Raw genomic sequence first — 15,408 nt, forward strand, 5'->3', positions numbered from 1 at the left:
CAGAAGCATGTTCATACAGAGGAGGTGTCAGTGGGGGCGGGAGGCTGGAACCACAAGGCAATTCAGGGACAGGGATTGGTCGGTGGAGGGGGACAGTGACGGACAGAGATTAGGACGAGGGGGTGCGGAGGTGAGGGGAGCAGAGCCTTTGTTCTGGTTTCAGTTCCAGAGAAGAGTGTGGCAGTGCTGGTCTTGTGCCTCTAGCACATTCCCATCAGCAACATCCTTCATACCCTGACGCAGCCCCCACTCTGCAGGGTTGTTTTGATAAATGTAGGTGTTCAGTGCCAATAGAACCAGCAAGGTAATTTATAGTTTTCTCCCACCCAAGCTTATACTGAGGTTATGTGGCTGTGCATGTGGATATTGGTACTTCTGAGGGTTGGTAACTGGTCATGCTATTAAGAATTTGGGGGGAAGCAAAGCTGAAGCTTAGATCAGTAAAGTACTTACCATAGGCTACTCAGCCATCTAATATCTGTTTAGACAGCATTTTCATGTCTAATCTTATATACAGTTTAATAATTTAACAGATGGTAGACTAATAGGTCAGTGGAAATGTTTATAGGGTACTTCATAGCTGTTAATTTTTACCACTTGGATTTTTTTAATAGCTAGGAATAGTAATTATGGTGAAAAATGAAACCTATGAATGACTTCGTGATTTTTCCGCCTCAAATGAGAAGGATTAGGAAAGCAAAAGATTCCTCAAATCAATTTTTTCCCCCAAAATATTTTTTTGGATTATTTACTTTGTTAATATGTGTATGTGTCCCCCCTCCTTCCAGTTTTCTTTAAACACTTTTTGTATGAAAATTGTCACACAGTTACTCCAAAATATTTAAATAGATAAGACAATGGGTATAAATTTTGCTGCCAAAAATTCCTTGTATCTTAAAAAAGCTGTATTTTCTCTCTTAAATGTATGTTAATGTCTTCCAATGCATAGTATGAGTATCCAGCATTTTAAGCAGATTTAAAATGCAAAAATTCATGATTCACATTAGAGCTTCAAACTTATAAAATTTGGGGGATGCACTATAGTATGAGTATCGGCACCCACTCCTGAAGTGGAATATTGGAAGCCTGAAATATATGACATGTTGACAGTAAAGATCCAGGTAATATTGGCCATGCGGGGTGGCTCACGCCTATAGTCCCAGCACTTTGGGAGGCCAAAGTGTGAGGATTGCTTGAGCCAGGGAGGCTAAGGCTGCAGTGAGCCATGATCGTGCCACCACATTCCAGCCTGAGTGACAGAGGGCGGTGGAGCCTCCTGTTCTATTTATTCAAGACCCTGTCAAAAACAACAACAACAAAACAAGCCAAAAAAAAAAAAAAAAAACCTTCAAAAAGATCCAAGTAAAAGGAGTCAAACAAAGTGTGGGCAGCATAGCAGCTGTGGATTCAGGGGATTGAGCATCTGAGAGGCAATAGAGCACGTTTGTTAAAAATCTGGACTCTGGAGACAAAGCCTGCTGTGAAATCTTGGCTCCACATGGTCAGATTGTGTATTCAGACCTGAGTTTTTTCATCTCTAAATTGATGGCAACGACCTGCCTCTCAGTTATTGTGAGGATGAAATGAGATGAAACATAGGCATTTGGAAAGGTACTGGCACATAAGTACTCAATAAATGCATTATTATTTGTATAGGAATCCATCTCTTTATAAGCAGAATAAGCAGATTCTTTCTTTACCTGTTGTGCAGAGCAGTGAACACTGATCATCTGCTTGTTTGGGGGTAAGGTTCAATTATTTTTCAGGTTGTGCTTTTTCCACAAAATATTGGTCTAAAAAGATAATGCAGGTTTTGCAGACACTCTAGCATGTCAGAAATCAAACTTCAGCATTCCTTTGACACATGTTTTTCCTTAATTTTTATCGTGTCTTATCTGTATTTTGTATATGGGGGAAGGAGAGAGCACTAGCAAGCATGAGCGTGAGAGAGAGCCTCCTGTTCTATTTATTCATTTTCTGCTTCTCTTGTCTTTAGATTCTCTTCCCTTTTCCCTGTTCTTTATGTCAAAAGCATGGACATGTTAAAGAGGTAGAACCTCTGATCCATAGATTGGCTCCAGTGTTGTTCTGGAATTTATTTGACTCTGTTATAAATCCCACATTTTGTAGTGGGATGATGATGTGAGTAAATTCAGAGAAAGAAAACGCAGTCTAACAGACCCCCCTGAGCACCAAGCAGCACCTTTGCTGAGTGTCATTCTTTCTGGCTCTGGTCATTTGTCCCTGGCTTTATATCTTGACATTTTCCCTCCACTCTACATGCCATAGAAATGTGGTGTTCCTCTGCATTGCTCCATGTAGAAAGTACAGTCTTTGCCAAGATTCAGGCTCCCAACTTTTATTACCCACCTGGGGGATTCTACACACAGAATCTTATTTAGTTCATTTAAGAATTTAGATGCGGATACTAAAAAGTTCAGTCCTTAATCTGGAGCCAGGAATTTTGAGTAGGGTAGATTTACTTGTTCCGATTGATACCTACTCATTGGCCCACTGGAAATCCAATCCTGGACCATTTCTGCAATGTCATGGCTTTCAGAATCAAGTTCAGACCCCAAGTATAGTGCATGAAGCTCTTTCGCTCTTGCTCCCCCCATTTTTCTAGCCTCCTCTCTCATGTTCTTGCCATATGTAACCTTTGCTCCAGCCATACGAAACTTCTTTGACTCCTCAGATGTATTTCCCCCTGGATGGCTCTTTGTTTTCATTTATGCTGCTCCCTCTCCTGCTTCAGTGCACTTCTTTAAGGACCATATTCTAGAATTACCTCTTCTGAGAGTATTTTCCTGGCCCCTGCTCCCAATATGATCTAGTAGCCACTCTCCTGTACCCCTGAATAAATGTGACTGTTCTTCCATTGCAAGGTGATGGCAGGGACTGTGTCTTATTTATATCACTTTATCTTTAGATTATAGGGCAGTCCTGGAACATCATATGTATATAATGAGTGTTGAATGAATGTATGTCTGAATTACAGTTTGTAACATTTATAAAAGAATTCTTCATCTCTTTGTGGCTGGTGTTTTATAGAAGTGTAAAAAGTCCTTAGGACTTGATGTTTCTTCATTATTATTATTACTACCCCCCCACCCCCCCCTTTTTGAGAGACAGGGTCTTGCTTTGTTACCCAGGCTGGAGTGCAGTGGCATGATCATAACTCACTGCAGCTCAAACTCCTGAGCTCGAAGGATTCTTCTACCTTAGCCTCCCAAGTAGCTTGGGAGTATGCCATCATGCCCAGCTGATTTTTAATTTTTTTTGTAGAGACAGAGCCTCACTAGGAACAGCCCAGGCTGTTCTCAAACTCCTAGCCTCAAGTGATCCTCCTGCTTAGGCCTCCCAAACTGCTGGGATTACAGGCATGAGCCACTGTGCCCGGCCCTGTTTCTTCAGTAAGTAAGGTTGGGAACTTGGCCACTCCTGGAGAGTAAGTGGCCACTTTGCTTTTCCCCTTTTGGAGAAAGCTTGAAGTCCAGCAAAACAGTAACCCACTTAACCTGGCAGTTGCAACACATTAATTAACAACTTTTTATTTTTCTTTTAGAAAAAAATTGCAAATCTGTAGAGACATTGAGAAAATAGTACAATAAATATATGCTGTACACCTGAGTTCACCAGTTGGTAGCATTTTGTCACATTTGCTTTAACCTTTTGTATGCATACGTAAGCTCATACATGCATATGTGCATATGCACACATTTTTTTCAGAAACATTTGAAAGTCAAGTTGTAGACATCATGATGCTAAACCTCTAAATACTTCAATATACATCTCCTGAGAATAAGCGCATTCTGCATAATCACAGCACTATGATTACACTTAAGCCTAACATTTAGTAATATCTGATATACATTGCGTGTTTAATTTTTCTCACTTGTCTCAAAAATGTCTATTTTAGCACTCTGATTTTTCTATTCAGAATTTAGTCAAAGTTCATGTGTTGCGTTTAGTTATGTCTCTAGAATAGCCCCTGCTTTTTTTTTTGGTCCAGATCAGTTATTTTGTAGAATATCCTATGTTCTTTCAGCCTTAAGAATCTAAAGAGTGTGTGTGTGTGTATATTTGGAGACCTCATCTCTAAAAAAATATAAATGTTAGCTGTGTGCATGGGGGCATTCCACTGTGGTCCCAGCTCTTCCTGAGGCTGAGTTGGGAGGATCACTTGAGCCCAGGAGTTGGAGGCTTCAGTGAGCCGTGATCATGCCACTGCCCTCCAACCTGGGTGACAGAGTGAAATCGCAACTCTTAAGAAAAAAAAAAAAAAAGAATATCCCATATTCTAGATTTATCTTCTTGTTTCCTCTTCAGTAGATTAGCAAGAATATTATATAGGAAGTAAATATCTTACATTGCATTAGGAGCCTGGAACTGTAGGTTGTTCTAATATTGGGGTTGCTGAGTTGAGACATTTGGTAAAGGGATGACCTGCTAGATCTTCCTCTTATGCAGCAAAATTACAAATGTCAGCTGTGATCAACATGTAATTTGTGGGGTAGTGCATTGAAGATGTGTTCTGACTGTTTTCCCTCTTCAACAACCCTTTCACCTGAGGGTTTTAGCATCCGTTGATTTCCATGTCATGATTATGACCCACATATGACTAATCAACAGACCTGCTAAACAGAGTTCCAGATTCTTTATGGTTCTTTTTGTCCTTACAGTATATCTCTCAAAGAATGTATCGGAGTACTTTTCTGTGGGTTGTGTTTTCACCCACAAATGTATGGTGTTATTTCAGTATGATGTATTATTAGAATTATTTGTTTGTGTTTGTATTTAGTTTTAGGGTTTGCCCATTTTAGGGTTTGCCCATTTTTCTCATATATATATATATATATATATATATATTTTTTTTTTTTTTTCTTGAGATGAATTCTCACTATGTTGCTCTGGCTGGACTTAAACTCCTGGGCTCAAGCCAACCTCCTACCTCAGCCTCCCAAGTAGCTGGGACCATAGGTGTGCCACCATGCCCAGGTAGATAATTTTTTTAATATGTAAATGTCCAAAATATAAAAGGTGTACTCAGGCCTCAGTCCTACCCCTACATTTTTATTAGTTTCTGGTTTACTCTTCCTATTTTTTTTTGTAAAAATATGTGAGTGCATATCAATTCCCCTTTATTAAGTAGCATAATATGTCTTGGAAGTCAGTTCATGGGTTTTGCTCACCTTATTTTTGGGGGAGGTAAATTTTGTTGACATATAACATTAAAATGTGTACACGTAAGCAAAAAGCTTGGTGAATGTTTAGAAAATGAATATATCTGAATAACCAGCATCCAGGTTAAGAAATAAGATGACCAGAAGCCACCTTCAACTCTCCTGCACCCCAGGGTAGCCATTCTCCTGACTTTTATGTTGTAGATTAGCTGTGCCTGTTTTTGTATTTTATCTACATGGAATCATACCACATGTGTTCTTTTGTGTCTGGCTTCTTTGTGTCACATAGAGTGTAAGAGATTCATTCACATGGATGCATGCAGTTCTAGTTTATTTATTCCTGTTGCTGTATAGTATTCCAAAATTGGAATAGGCTACAAATATTTAACCTCTTCTGAGTTCTTTCTAGTTTTGGACTATAACAAATGTTTTCTCATTCTTTTTTATGGTCTCATGGTACTCATCCATGGGAGTGAGTATAAAAATGTATTCAACCAGTCTCCTTTGGATGGTCATTTAGGCTTTTTTCCCCAGTGTTTTTCTACTACAAATATTATTGCACAAGATTTTGAATAAACTTGTGCATTATAGTATGGAACATGTTTTTAAAAGCTTTATGAGGAATGAGAGTAACAGAGAACATTTTGAGGGGAAAGCTAATCTTTTTGGCAGTGCTGCTCAATTGGTGGAAAGGAATTACTGAGCTTTTCTTAGGAACAGGTTAGTGCAGCGAAACTGGTTAACTTACAGTATTTTGGGTTCCTCTCAGAAAGGAGGAGGGGGCTAATGCAAAATAAAGAGAAGGGCTTGAAATCCATCTCCATGCCTCCTGGAGCACAGCCGAGTTCAGAAAACTCTATATTGTCTCAACTTATTATTTTTTAAATTCAGATATTTATTATGCATCCTCTGTGTTCCCGACACACCGTTCTAGCCACTGGGGGTACAGCATTAAAGGAAGTAGGCAACAGCCGTGCCCTAATGGAGCTCACATTCTCATGGAGGATAAGATAAATTTTAAAATATGTAGTACGTTAAGTAGAAAACCAAAGCAGAGGAGGGTGATTGGTGTTTGGGTGTGAGTATGTGTGTGTTGTATGTTTGCATATGTTGGGGGTGAGACACAGATTGTAAAAAGTGGTCAGGAAGGGAATGGTTTCTTTTCTGGTTCTGAACCCTCTTTTAGCTTACCAAGCCAACCGCAGCAAACATTAAGGATACACATTAAGGATCAGTGAGAAAGGAGGAGGTTTTCCTGTTAGAATAAGAAGGAGAGAGGAAGAAAGGCACCGTTGTGTGGCCAAGAGGTGGCTGAAGGGCAGGAAACCCAGTCCTTCGCCCCTGGAAACTGTCCAGTTAAGCCATGGCCCAAGGCTGCTAACACTGGCATCTGGATGGAAATTTCTAATTGTGTAGACCTGAATGGGGCTTATTTTTCTCAACTGAATTATGGTTATATATAAGAGATCCCCCCTCCTAGATACTGAGGCTGGATAATAATTACATTGTCTCATGAAAGTGTAAAACAAATTATTAGTAAGTGTGAATTTGTGTTAAATGTTGTCTTCGCATTTACCACATTGCATTGTAATTTGTTGAATTTTGTCTATACATTACTCATCTATTCAGCGTTGCCTTATGCATACTTGGCCTCCAGTGCCCTCGTACGGTGCCTAAAAAGCACACAGTAAAGGAGGTGCTCAGTAGAGACTCGTTGAAACTGGAGGATTTAACTACTGCACACCAACTTAAAATTGTTTTTTTAAACTGATTCAGCCACTGTTGCTCAGGACCATATTATTAGAAAGTACTGCTTTCAGAATTTTCAAAGTTAGCTGGGTGCGATGGCTCACATCTATAATCCCAACACTTTGGGAGGCCAAAACAGGCGGATCACCTGAGGTCAGGAATTCAAGACCAGTCTGGCCAACATGGTGAAACCCCATCTCTACCAAAATACAAAAAATTAGCTGGGCATGATGGCGGGCGCCTGTAATCCCGGCTACTCAGGAGGCTGAGGCAGAAGAATCGCTTGAACCTCGGAAGTGGAGGTTGCAGTGAGCCGAGACGCGCCACTGCACTCCAGCCTGGGCGACAGAGGGAGACTCCATCTCCAAAAAACAAAAAGAAAAAAACAAAGTAAAGCTCATCAAAATGTATGCAGCAACTCAGTTCACCTCTCCGGTTTTGATTTCACTAACCATATGACCTTGGGCAAATTACCCCCTGGAGGACTTGACTTCCTAATTTAAAATAAACACTCAAGATGATATCTACTTCACAGAGATGTGAATTTTGAATGAGATAATTTAGATTGAAAGCAACATGTGTATGCATATGTACTTCCTAGTTTAAGCCAGAGCCATGGCCTAAATTTATTAACAAGACTGTTTTTTTTTGTTGTTGTTAACCAGTCAGCATCTCACTGTCGCCCAGGCTGGAGTGCAGTGGCACAATCATGGTTCACTGCAGCCTTGATCTCCTGAGTGAGTAGCTGGGACTACAGGTGCACACTACCACACTCGGCTAGTATTTTTAAAATCTATTTTTTGTAGAGACGAGATTTTGCTGTATTGCCCAGCTGGTCTTGAACTCCTGGCCTCAAGTGATCCTCTTGCCTCCGCCTCCCAAAGTGCTGGGATTACAGGTGTGAGCCACTGCGCCCCAGCCAGTAACAAGACTTTTAATAGAGACACCTGAAAGGTCCTACAGTTTGATTTGTATAACCAACTGCATGAGCATTGCACAGGAGAAGGGCAATTTAGCATCTCTAAAAAGATTAAGGGGATTTTGCCTCTAGCAAGCTTGATATGAGTTAGTAATAGGATATGACTGCTGTTTACCAACAACATTCAGCAAAGATTGGTTGATTGATTACCTAACCATGTAATGGATGTTTAAAAAGTCTATTCATAGAAATATCCAAAACTGAATTTCCCAAAGTAAGTTCTGCAGAGACTCACTTGATGTTCTGGTTTGGGAAATGGCAGGCTAGATAACTAAATGTCTCTCTTCTGGGAATTTCTGGGCCTTGAGTTATTGTGCATTGTGAATCTCCAAAAAGGGGCTTGCTTTTACAGATCTTTGGTAACAGATGGAACAGGGCTGCTGGTGGTTTGTGTGTTTCTAGGCTCATCCTTTTGCATCTGGACAACTCTGTTAGTGTGGTCACAACTCTTTTTCAAGTGTAGACAACTGGGCCAGTATGCAGAGAGCGCAGCCTGGATGGGGAGTGAGGTTGTGATGATGAAGTTGTGATGAGGAAGATGTGAAGTTGTGTGAAGTTGTGATATGGGAGGGGCACACATAGAAGGGGCCTGAATGGGAGAGGGTGGCTGGGGAAGGTTGAGAGAGAACCAGTGGGCGAAAGTGACTGGGCCAGCCTGGCCAACATGCTGAAACCCCGTCTCTGTGAAAAATACAAAAATTAGCCGGGCATGGTGGCATGCACCTGTAGTAGTCCCAGCTACTTGGGAAGCTGAGGCATGAGAATCACTTGAACCCAGGAGGTGGAGGTGCAGTGAGCCAAGACTGCGCCGCTGCACTCCACCCTGGACAACAGGGTGAGACTGTCTCAAAAAAAAAAAAAAAAGAAAAAAAGAAAAAACAAGTGACTGGGAAACATTTTGGACCCAACCAAAGTAGGTTTTCTTTGCTGATGGCTATATTTTCCCTGTTGACTCTGTGTTCTTGGAGGTCATATTTCTCCAGTAGTGGGAAGCATTAGATGATATTGGCGAGTGTTCCTTAAAATCCCATCCAATCCCAAGTTGTGGATTTGTGATTATTTCCTTTTGTTTGGCAATCTTTACTCCCTCAGTTTTTATTTTTTTAGCATTGTGCTAATTCCTTTTGATAATTAGAAAAAAAAAATACTGTGTGGTGTACGTTAATTTATTAGTTGAATGACGAGACTAACACGAGACAGTTGTTAGCGAACTAAGTCAACATGGAAACAGATCCAAGTTTTGATAGTCTGTAATAGACCATCACAGAAACTGGAGAAGGAGGGAGACTGACACAGTACTGAAAGCTTCCTCAAGAGGTCTATGAACTGGGTTTTGAAGGATTAATGGGATTTGTACGGCAGAAAGAATAGACCCATTGCTGTAGCAGCAGCTCAGGGACAAAGGCAAGAGACGTAAAAGACTTTTGAGCAGGAACAGTGTGGATAAATCTGTAATTAAGAAAGGTCAAGAAAGATCCATCTGGCAGCTTTGTGCAGGAGATGAAGATGTGAGAGCTATCTCCTTAAGAGTAAGCATTTAAGCCATGTGGGTGCTTGAAATCTTTCAGAGAGAGGTTGTGGCTAGAACATGGATGTGCGAGGTATAAAGCTTAGTGGTTAAGAGCACAGACACACCTGGTTCAAATCCTAGTGCTCTCAGTTGACCTTTGTGAAGATACTTGGAGAAACCGAAGCCCAGAAGTTGTTTGTAAATTGGATAGTATTACTTGCCTCTTAGGATAATTATGAGGATTAAATGCAATAAGGAATTATGTAATTAAGTGCTCAATAAATGTTGCTTACATTTATTATGTGGCCACAGTTCCCTAAAGCAGTGGTTATAGAAGTGTGATCCTTAGTCCGGCACCATTTGTCACCTGCGAGCTTGTTACAAGTGCACATTCGTGGGCCCCACTCAGACCAGCTGCATCAGTCTGGGTAGTGGGACCTAGGAAACAGGCTTCTTTAAAGCACTCTGGGGGATGGGTGGCAAACATTAGAGAATGACGGCCCTAGAGGAATCCTCCAGTTGGGATTCAAAGCTAAGAAAGAGAGAGTGTTTAAAGGAGGGGCTAAGCAACTGTGTCCTTTGCAGCGCAGAGTAAAGGAGGTAGTGAATTCTTGGCGGCACCTAACTATAAACTTTACACAAGATTTTCAATAAATACAGTAAAAGCTTTACACAAAATTTTCAATAAGACAACTGGTTTAGTAATATGTTGGGATGAAAGGAAGATTTCAGGGCAGTGGGAACATACTGTACAGCCCAAATGATTAAAAAAAAAACAACAACAACACAGGACTGAATTAGAAATGTGATATTAGATGAAGTTTAAGTCTTAGGTTTAACAAGTATTTGTGGACTGCCCCCCTACTGCGCTAGGCAGTGTGCTATCTGCTGGAAATAGAGAATGAGGTGTTACTCCTGCTTTCAGAGACTTCACACAGTTACACTTTTTTTAATAATTGGAAGCTGTCTTTTTTCCTTAAAATCTTTCCTAGCTACTAGAGAATAAACACAATATCTGATCTATTCTCCGATGGTGCCAGAAGTTAAGCATAGGGCTGTCTGCCAACCAATGCAAGGCCGCATTTGAAACTGCTACCTCATTTCGGAAAGCATTCTGAACACTGGTCCTTTTTGCTTATTATTTTATGACTTGGGATATACCTTAAGAGATGATTTGAAATCTTTGGAAAGATTTCAATGTCCCTATTTAATGTTGGCCACATGGGGTTTTTGACATTATGCTAACCCACCCCACCTCTGTCATTCCCAGTATAAAGCACCAAAAGCACTAGCTTGAAATACAGTGACTTCTAAGCTTCGTCCATTATTCCATTCAGTCATTGTTTGCTGCGCATTATGTACAGGATACTGCTTTAATAGTGATGAAACATAATGTCAGCCAAGTGTCTTGTCAAAGAGCCAGAATCCACATCCCAAGGCCAGATGTATTGAGTGTGGAGGAGGCACTGGGGCCTGGTCCCGAGGTTAGCCAAGCGGTTAGATGAATCCACCCCCAGACACCCACAGAGTTTAGATTTGTAAATGTTCCACCCCTGTAACACATCCCCCTTTCACAATGACAAAGGCAATTTGAGGGAATTAGAGTGACTGGTTAAGAAACTATGTTTTACAATCTCACTGTTTCTTGAAAATAGATGGCATAGCAGTGGAGTTTGCAAGTAGAATATAGGGATTACATTTTGATGTGTTTGTGAGCTTCTAGTTTTGTATCATAGAGAGACTTCAGGAAAATGCAAGTGGAGATCACTTTCCAAAGAAGACAAGATTGGCAGGTTAATCTGAACACTCATTTGTTAAGAGCATGTTTTAATTGACCTTGGACTATGCTCTTTCCCTATTGCTTTGGACTTTGGGGCTGGGATGGGTGGATAGTGAGGACTGCAAATAGTCTTTCGTTACTCCTTTTTCTTTCCAAATCCCCCAAGGGTAAGTGATTGGAGCCTCAGTCTACCCCTTTGAAAAGGTTGCCAAGACCAGACCGTGGCTTCAGACCGTGGCTTCAGTGCTTCTAGCAGGCAGAGAGTCAATGGTTTCTTTCTCTGTGAAGAACCATGAACTAATTCTGAGAAGGTGAACTTAAAGAGAGCAGAAACCTTTAAAAAAAAAAAGTTTTAACTAATTCATAAAGATCTTTCTGATGATCAGAGTGCTAGAATACAGATTGGGTATTTGAAGAACAGATGGAATTTTTTTTTTTAAGTTGATGGTTTTTCTAGAACTGCTGGATATTGACAAATTCCTCTAAGCTCTACTAGCTACCCAAAGGATGTTGGTGTCCTGAAAGGTATGGAAAATAGAGTTATGGTCGTGTAGAGTTTTAAAAGAACTAAAAGAGGCTTTAAAAGTCCAAAAAGAAAAAAAATCCATAGCTATGTGATTTTTTTTTTTTAAATGATTGCTTCTGAATCCGCCTCTTTTTCCCCTTTGGCTTTCTGCAGTGAACACCTACCTCTTCATGATGCAAGCTCAAGGCATTCTGATCCGGGACAACGTGAGAACAATCGGTGCTCAGGTTTATGAGCAGGTGCTTCGGAGTGCTTATGCCAAGAGGAACAGCAGTGCAAATGACTCAGGTATATTTTTAGTAAAGAGGTGGTCTGATTAGAATGTCTTCTCCCAAGAGAGGTAAATTCGGTTGCAATAATTATTTTCAATGGGAAAAGTGCATTGTAAAAGAGGGATTTGGCTGAGTTTTACTTTGCTGCTAAAAAAGCTCTTGCCAAATGAATCCTCGTTCATTTTTGTTAACAATATGACTCAGTCTGTTTGTCTTGCTATAAAAGAGTACTTGAGGTTGGATAATTTACAAAGAAAAAGGATTTATTTGGCTCATGGTTCTGCAGACTATTCAAGAAGTGTGACGCCAGCATCTGCTTCTGGTGAGGGCCTCAAGCTGCTTCCACTCTTGGTGGAAGGGGAAGGGGAAGCCCGTGTGTATGGTGAGAGGAAGCAATGTGGCAGGTGAGAGGAGGGCAGGGCCAGGCTCTTCTTAACAACCGGCTCTTCTGGGAGCTAATAGAGGAGAACCTACCACAACAGCAGCAAGCCATTTATGAGGGATCTGCCCCTGTGACCCAAACACCTCCTGTAGGCCCCACCTCCATCATTGGGGATTACATTTCAGCATGAGGTTTGCAGGGGACAGACATTTAAACTATAGCATAATACATTAAGAGTGACTGGATGACTACTTCTTCTTTTTTTTTTTTTGAGACGGAGTTTTGCTCCTATCATCCAGGCTGGAATGCAACGGGTGATTTCGGCTCACTGCAACCTCCACTTCCCCAGTTCAAGCGATACTTGTGCCTCAGCCTCCTGAGTAGCTGGGATTCCAGGAGCACACCACCATGCCTGGCTCATTTTTGTATTTTTAGTAGAGATGGGGTTTCACCATGTTGGCCAGGTTGGTCTTGAACTCCTGACCTCAAGTGATCTGCCTGCCTCGGCCTCCCAAAGTGCTGGGACTACAGTCATAAGCCACTGTGCCAGGGCTCTTTCTTTTTAACTCTTTCAAAAACTGAATACAGGAAGGAAGTAATACTTCCACATGTGATTAAATGGGACTCTCTTGAGGCCTCTCTAGTCCAGCCAGGGATTATTTTTATTTAAAAAATAGATTCTGAGATTTCATTTTACTAAGGATTCATGATTCACCTCTTATTTCTTTAACTGAGGGCTAATGTGCTTTCTGGGTTTGTTTGGGTTTTTTTGAGATGGAGTTTTGCTCTTGTCACCCAGGCTGGAGTGCAGTGGTGTTATCTCGGCTCACTGTAACCTCCACCTCCCGGGTTCAACTGATTCTCCTGCCTCAGCCTCCCGAGTAGCTGGGGTTATAGGTGTGCGCCACCATACCTGGCTAACTTTTGTATTTTTAGTAGAGATGGGGCTTCCCCGTGTTGGCCAGGCTGGTCTCAAACTCCTGACCTCAGGTGATCCGCCTTCCCCGGCCTCCCAAAGTGTTGGGATTACAGACGTAAACCACTGTGCCCAAGGTTTTTTTTTTATTCTCTTGAGATGGCATCTTACTTTGTCTCCCAGGCTGGAGTGCAATGGCATGATCTTGGCTCACTGCACCTTGACCTCCCAGGCTCAAGTGATTCTCCTGCCTCGTCCTCCCAAAGTGCTAGGATTAAAGGTGTGAGCCATCGTGGCTCATTTTTTGTATTGTTTGTAGACTTGGCTAATTTTTGTATTTTTTGTAGACACAGCTTTCACCGTGTTGCCCAGGCTGGTCTTGTACTCCTGAGCTCAAGCGATCCACCTGCCTTGGCCTCCCAAAGTGCTATGATTATAGGCATGAGCCACCATACCCAGCCTCCTGTGGTTTCTTAATGATTTCGTCTAAGCCCAATATTTTAAAATATTTACATTAAAAAAAAAATTCTCCCTCTAAATCAGTCCTCTCTTCTTCTGTAATAATTTACAAGATTTTTGGAAGTTCACTGTGGAATGTGAAATTGCTTTGCAAATGTTGCAAATGCGAATTATTCTGTGGTGCTTAGGAAATCAAGAGAAAGCATTGCCTCTCTTAAAAGAATTGCCTCTCCTTAAAAGAACTGACCACATCCTAATTTATCAGTTTCCTCTGCTCTCCACTTTAGCAACAGAGGACTGTAGTTAGCAAACTGATAAACTTTTGATACTTCCTTTCTTGTTTGCAAAGAACAAGTGAATGACATTTCAGAGCTTTTTAGACAAATTGTGGTCGCACTGGGTCAAGTTGCCTGAGCTCTGAACCATACCTGGGAGAGGAAACCCTGCAGTTTCCGTCTTGCATGTGGTGGTAGGTTTTGCACACAATCCGCACACACATTCTCACTCGACTCATGTGGCTCTGTCAGTTAAGGCAGAATTTTATGCTGTTTGCATTTTTCACACATAGTACATATAATCTTGGGGAAGATGGCACAGCTTGATCATGTAACTCTTTCCCTAAACCCTGCCAAAATCCTGCTTCTAGTTAGGTGAAGAAACGAGGCAGTACTGACTGCCCTTCCAGCGCGCTCTCCCCTGTATAGCACTGAGTAAGGGAACATTTGTGTCCTCATGACATTTATCCAGTCCAGATGTCATACTTCTGCAGTGTTAGATGAGGCTAGAATATCTGTCTCTCTGGGCATTTGGCAGTACTGGCAGTTCTCTCAGAAGTTAGAGGGGCATGCAGCAGGACCCCATTTCCACACCACTGCTGGTCTGGCAACACAGGATTGCGCTACTTCCTGAGTTGCTGTCTTTGAAAACTGAGTACAGAGGTGAGTTTCACCTTTGGAGGGTGTATCCAGTGACCTGTTATTATTGAACTTGGTGTGCTTTTATTCTCAAATTATCATACACCCAAATACTTTTTCCTTGCACCTCTCTGGTTAGAACAATCTATTTTTTGTTAAACGTGTTTATTTCTCTAACAGATTGGAAGTCTGTGCCATCAGGGACTCTCTTACTGTTTATTAGATACTTGACTCACATGATTTCATGTAGTCCCTCACAAGAACCCAGAAGGTAGCTACTATGTCCCCATTGTAGGGATAAAAGGAACAAGGTGCACATAGAAGTCATAGAACTTGATGCAGCAGCAGGGTTAGGGTTTGCTGATTCTCTGACTCCAGGCCCTGTGCCCTGAATCCCAGTAATGGCTTCATTCCTTTTGTCATCTTTGTATCCTTAGTACCTCATACACTGCCTCGCACATAGGAAGCACTTGGTAAATTATTTTTGTATGCATGAAGGAATGAATTTAACAAGAAAGCATGTTTTAAGTGTTGTAGCATGTTTCTAAGGAGGTCACCATCTTGATGAGCTGCTGTGTCACTGGCACATCTTTGGCGAGTAAGTACAGGTTGAGCATCCCCAATCAGAAAATACCAACTCCGGACTGCTCCAGCATCCACACATGATTAAACCTTGAGTGCCAACACAACACTTGAAGAAAATACTCAATGGAGCATTCTAGATTTTGGATTTTTAGA

General features: G+C 41.4%; 1 protein-coding gene across 1 annotated transcript in view; it reads left to right on the plus strand.

The window, feature by feature from the left end:
- B4GALT5 (beta-1,4-galactosyltransferase 5) overlaps positions 1 to 15,408 on the plus strand; it is an 81,419-nt gene that overhangs the window by 46,231 nt on the left and 19,780 nt on the right. The window contains exon 2 of the mRNA XM_003252920.2: positions 11,881 to 12,015. Within this exon, the coding sequence (XP_003252968.2) occupies positions 11,881 to 12,015 (135 nt within the window). The remainder of the gene's footprint in view (positions 1 to 11,880; positions 12,016 to 15,408) is intronic.

The sequence above is a fragment of the Nomascus leucogenys genome, chromosome 13 (genome assembly GCF_006542625.1).
Source record: "Nomascus leucogenys isolate Asia chromosome 13, Asia_NLE_v1, whole genome shotgun sequence".
Taxonomy (NCBI): domain Eukaryota; kingdom Metazoa; phylum Chordata; class Mammalia; order Primates; family Hylobatidae; genus Nomascus; species Nomascus leucogenys.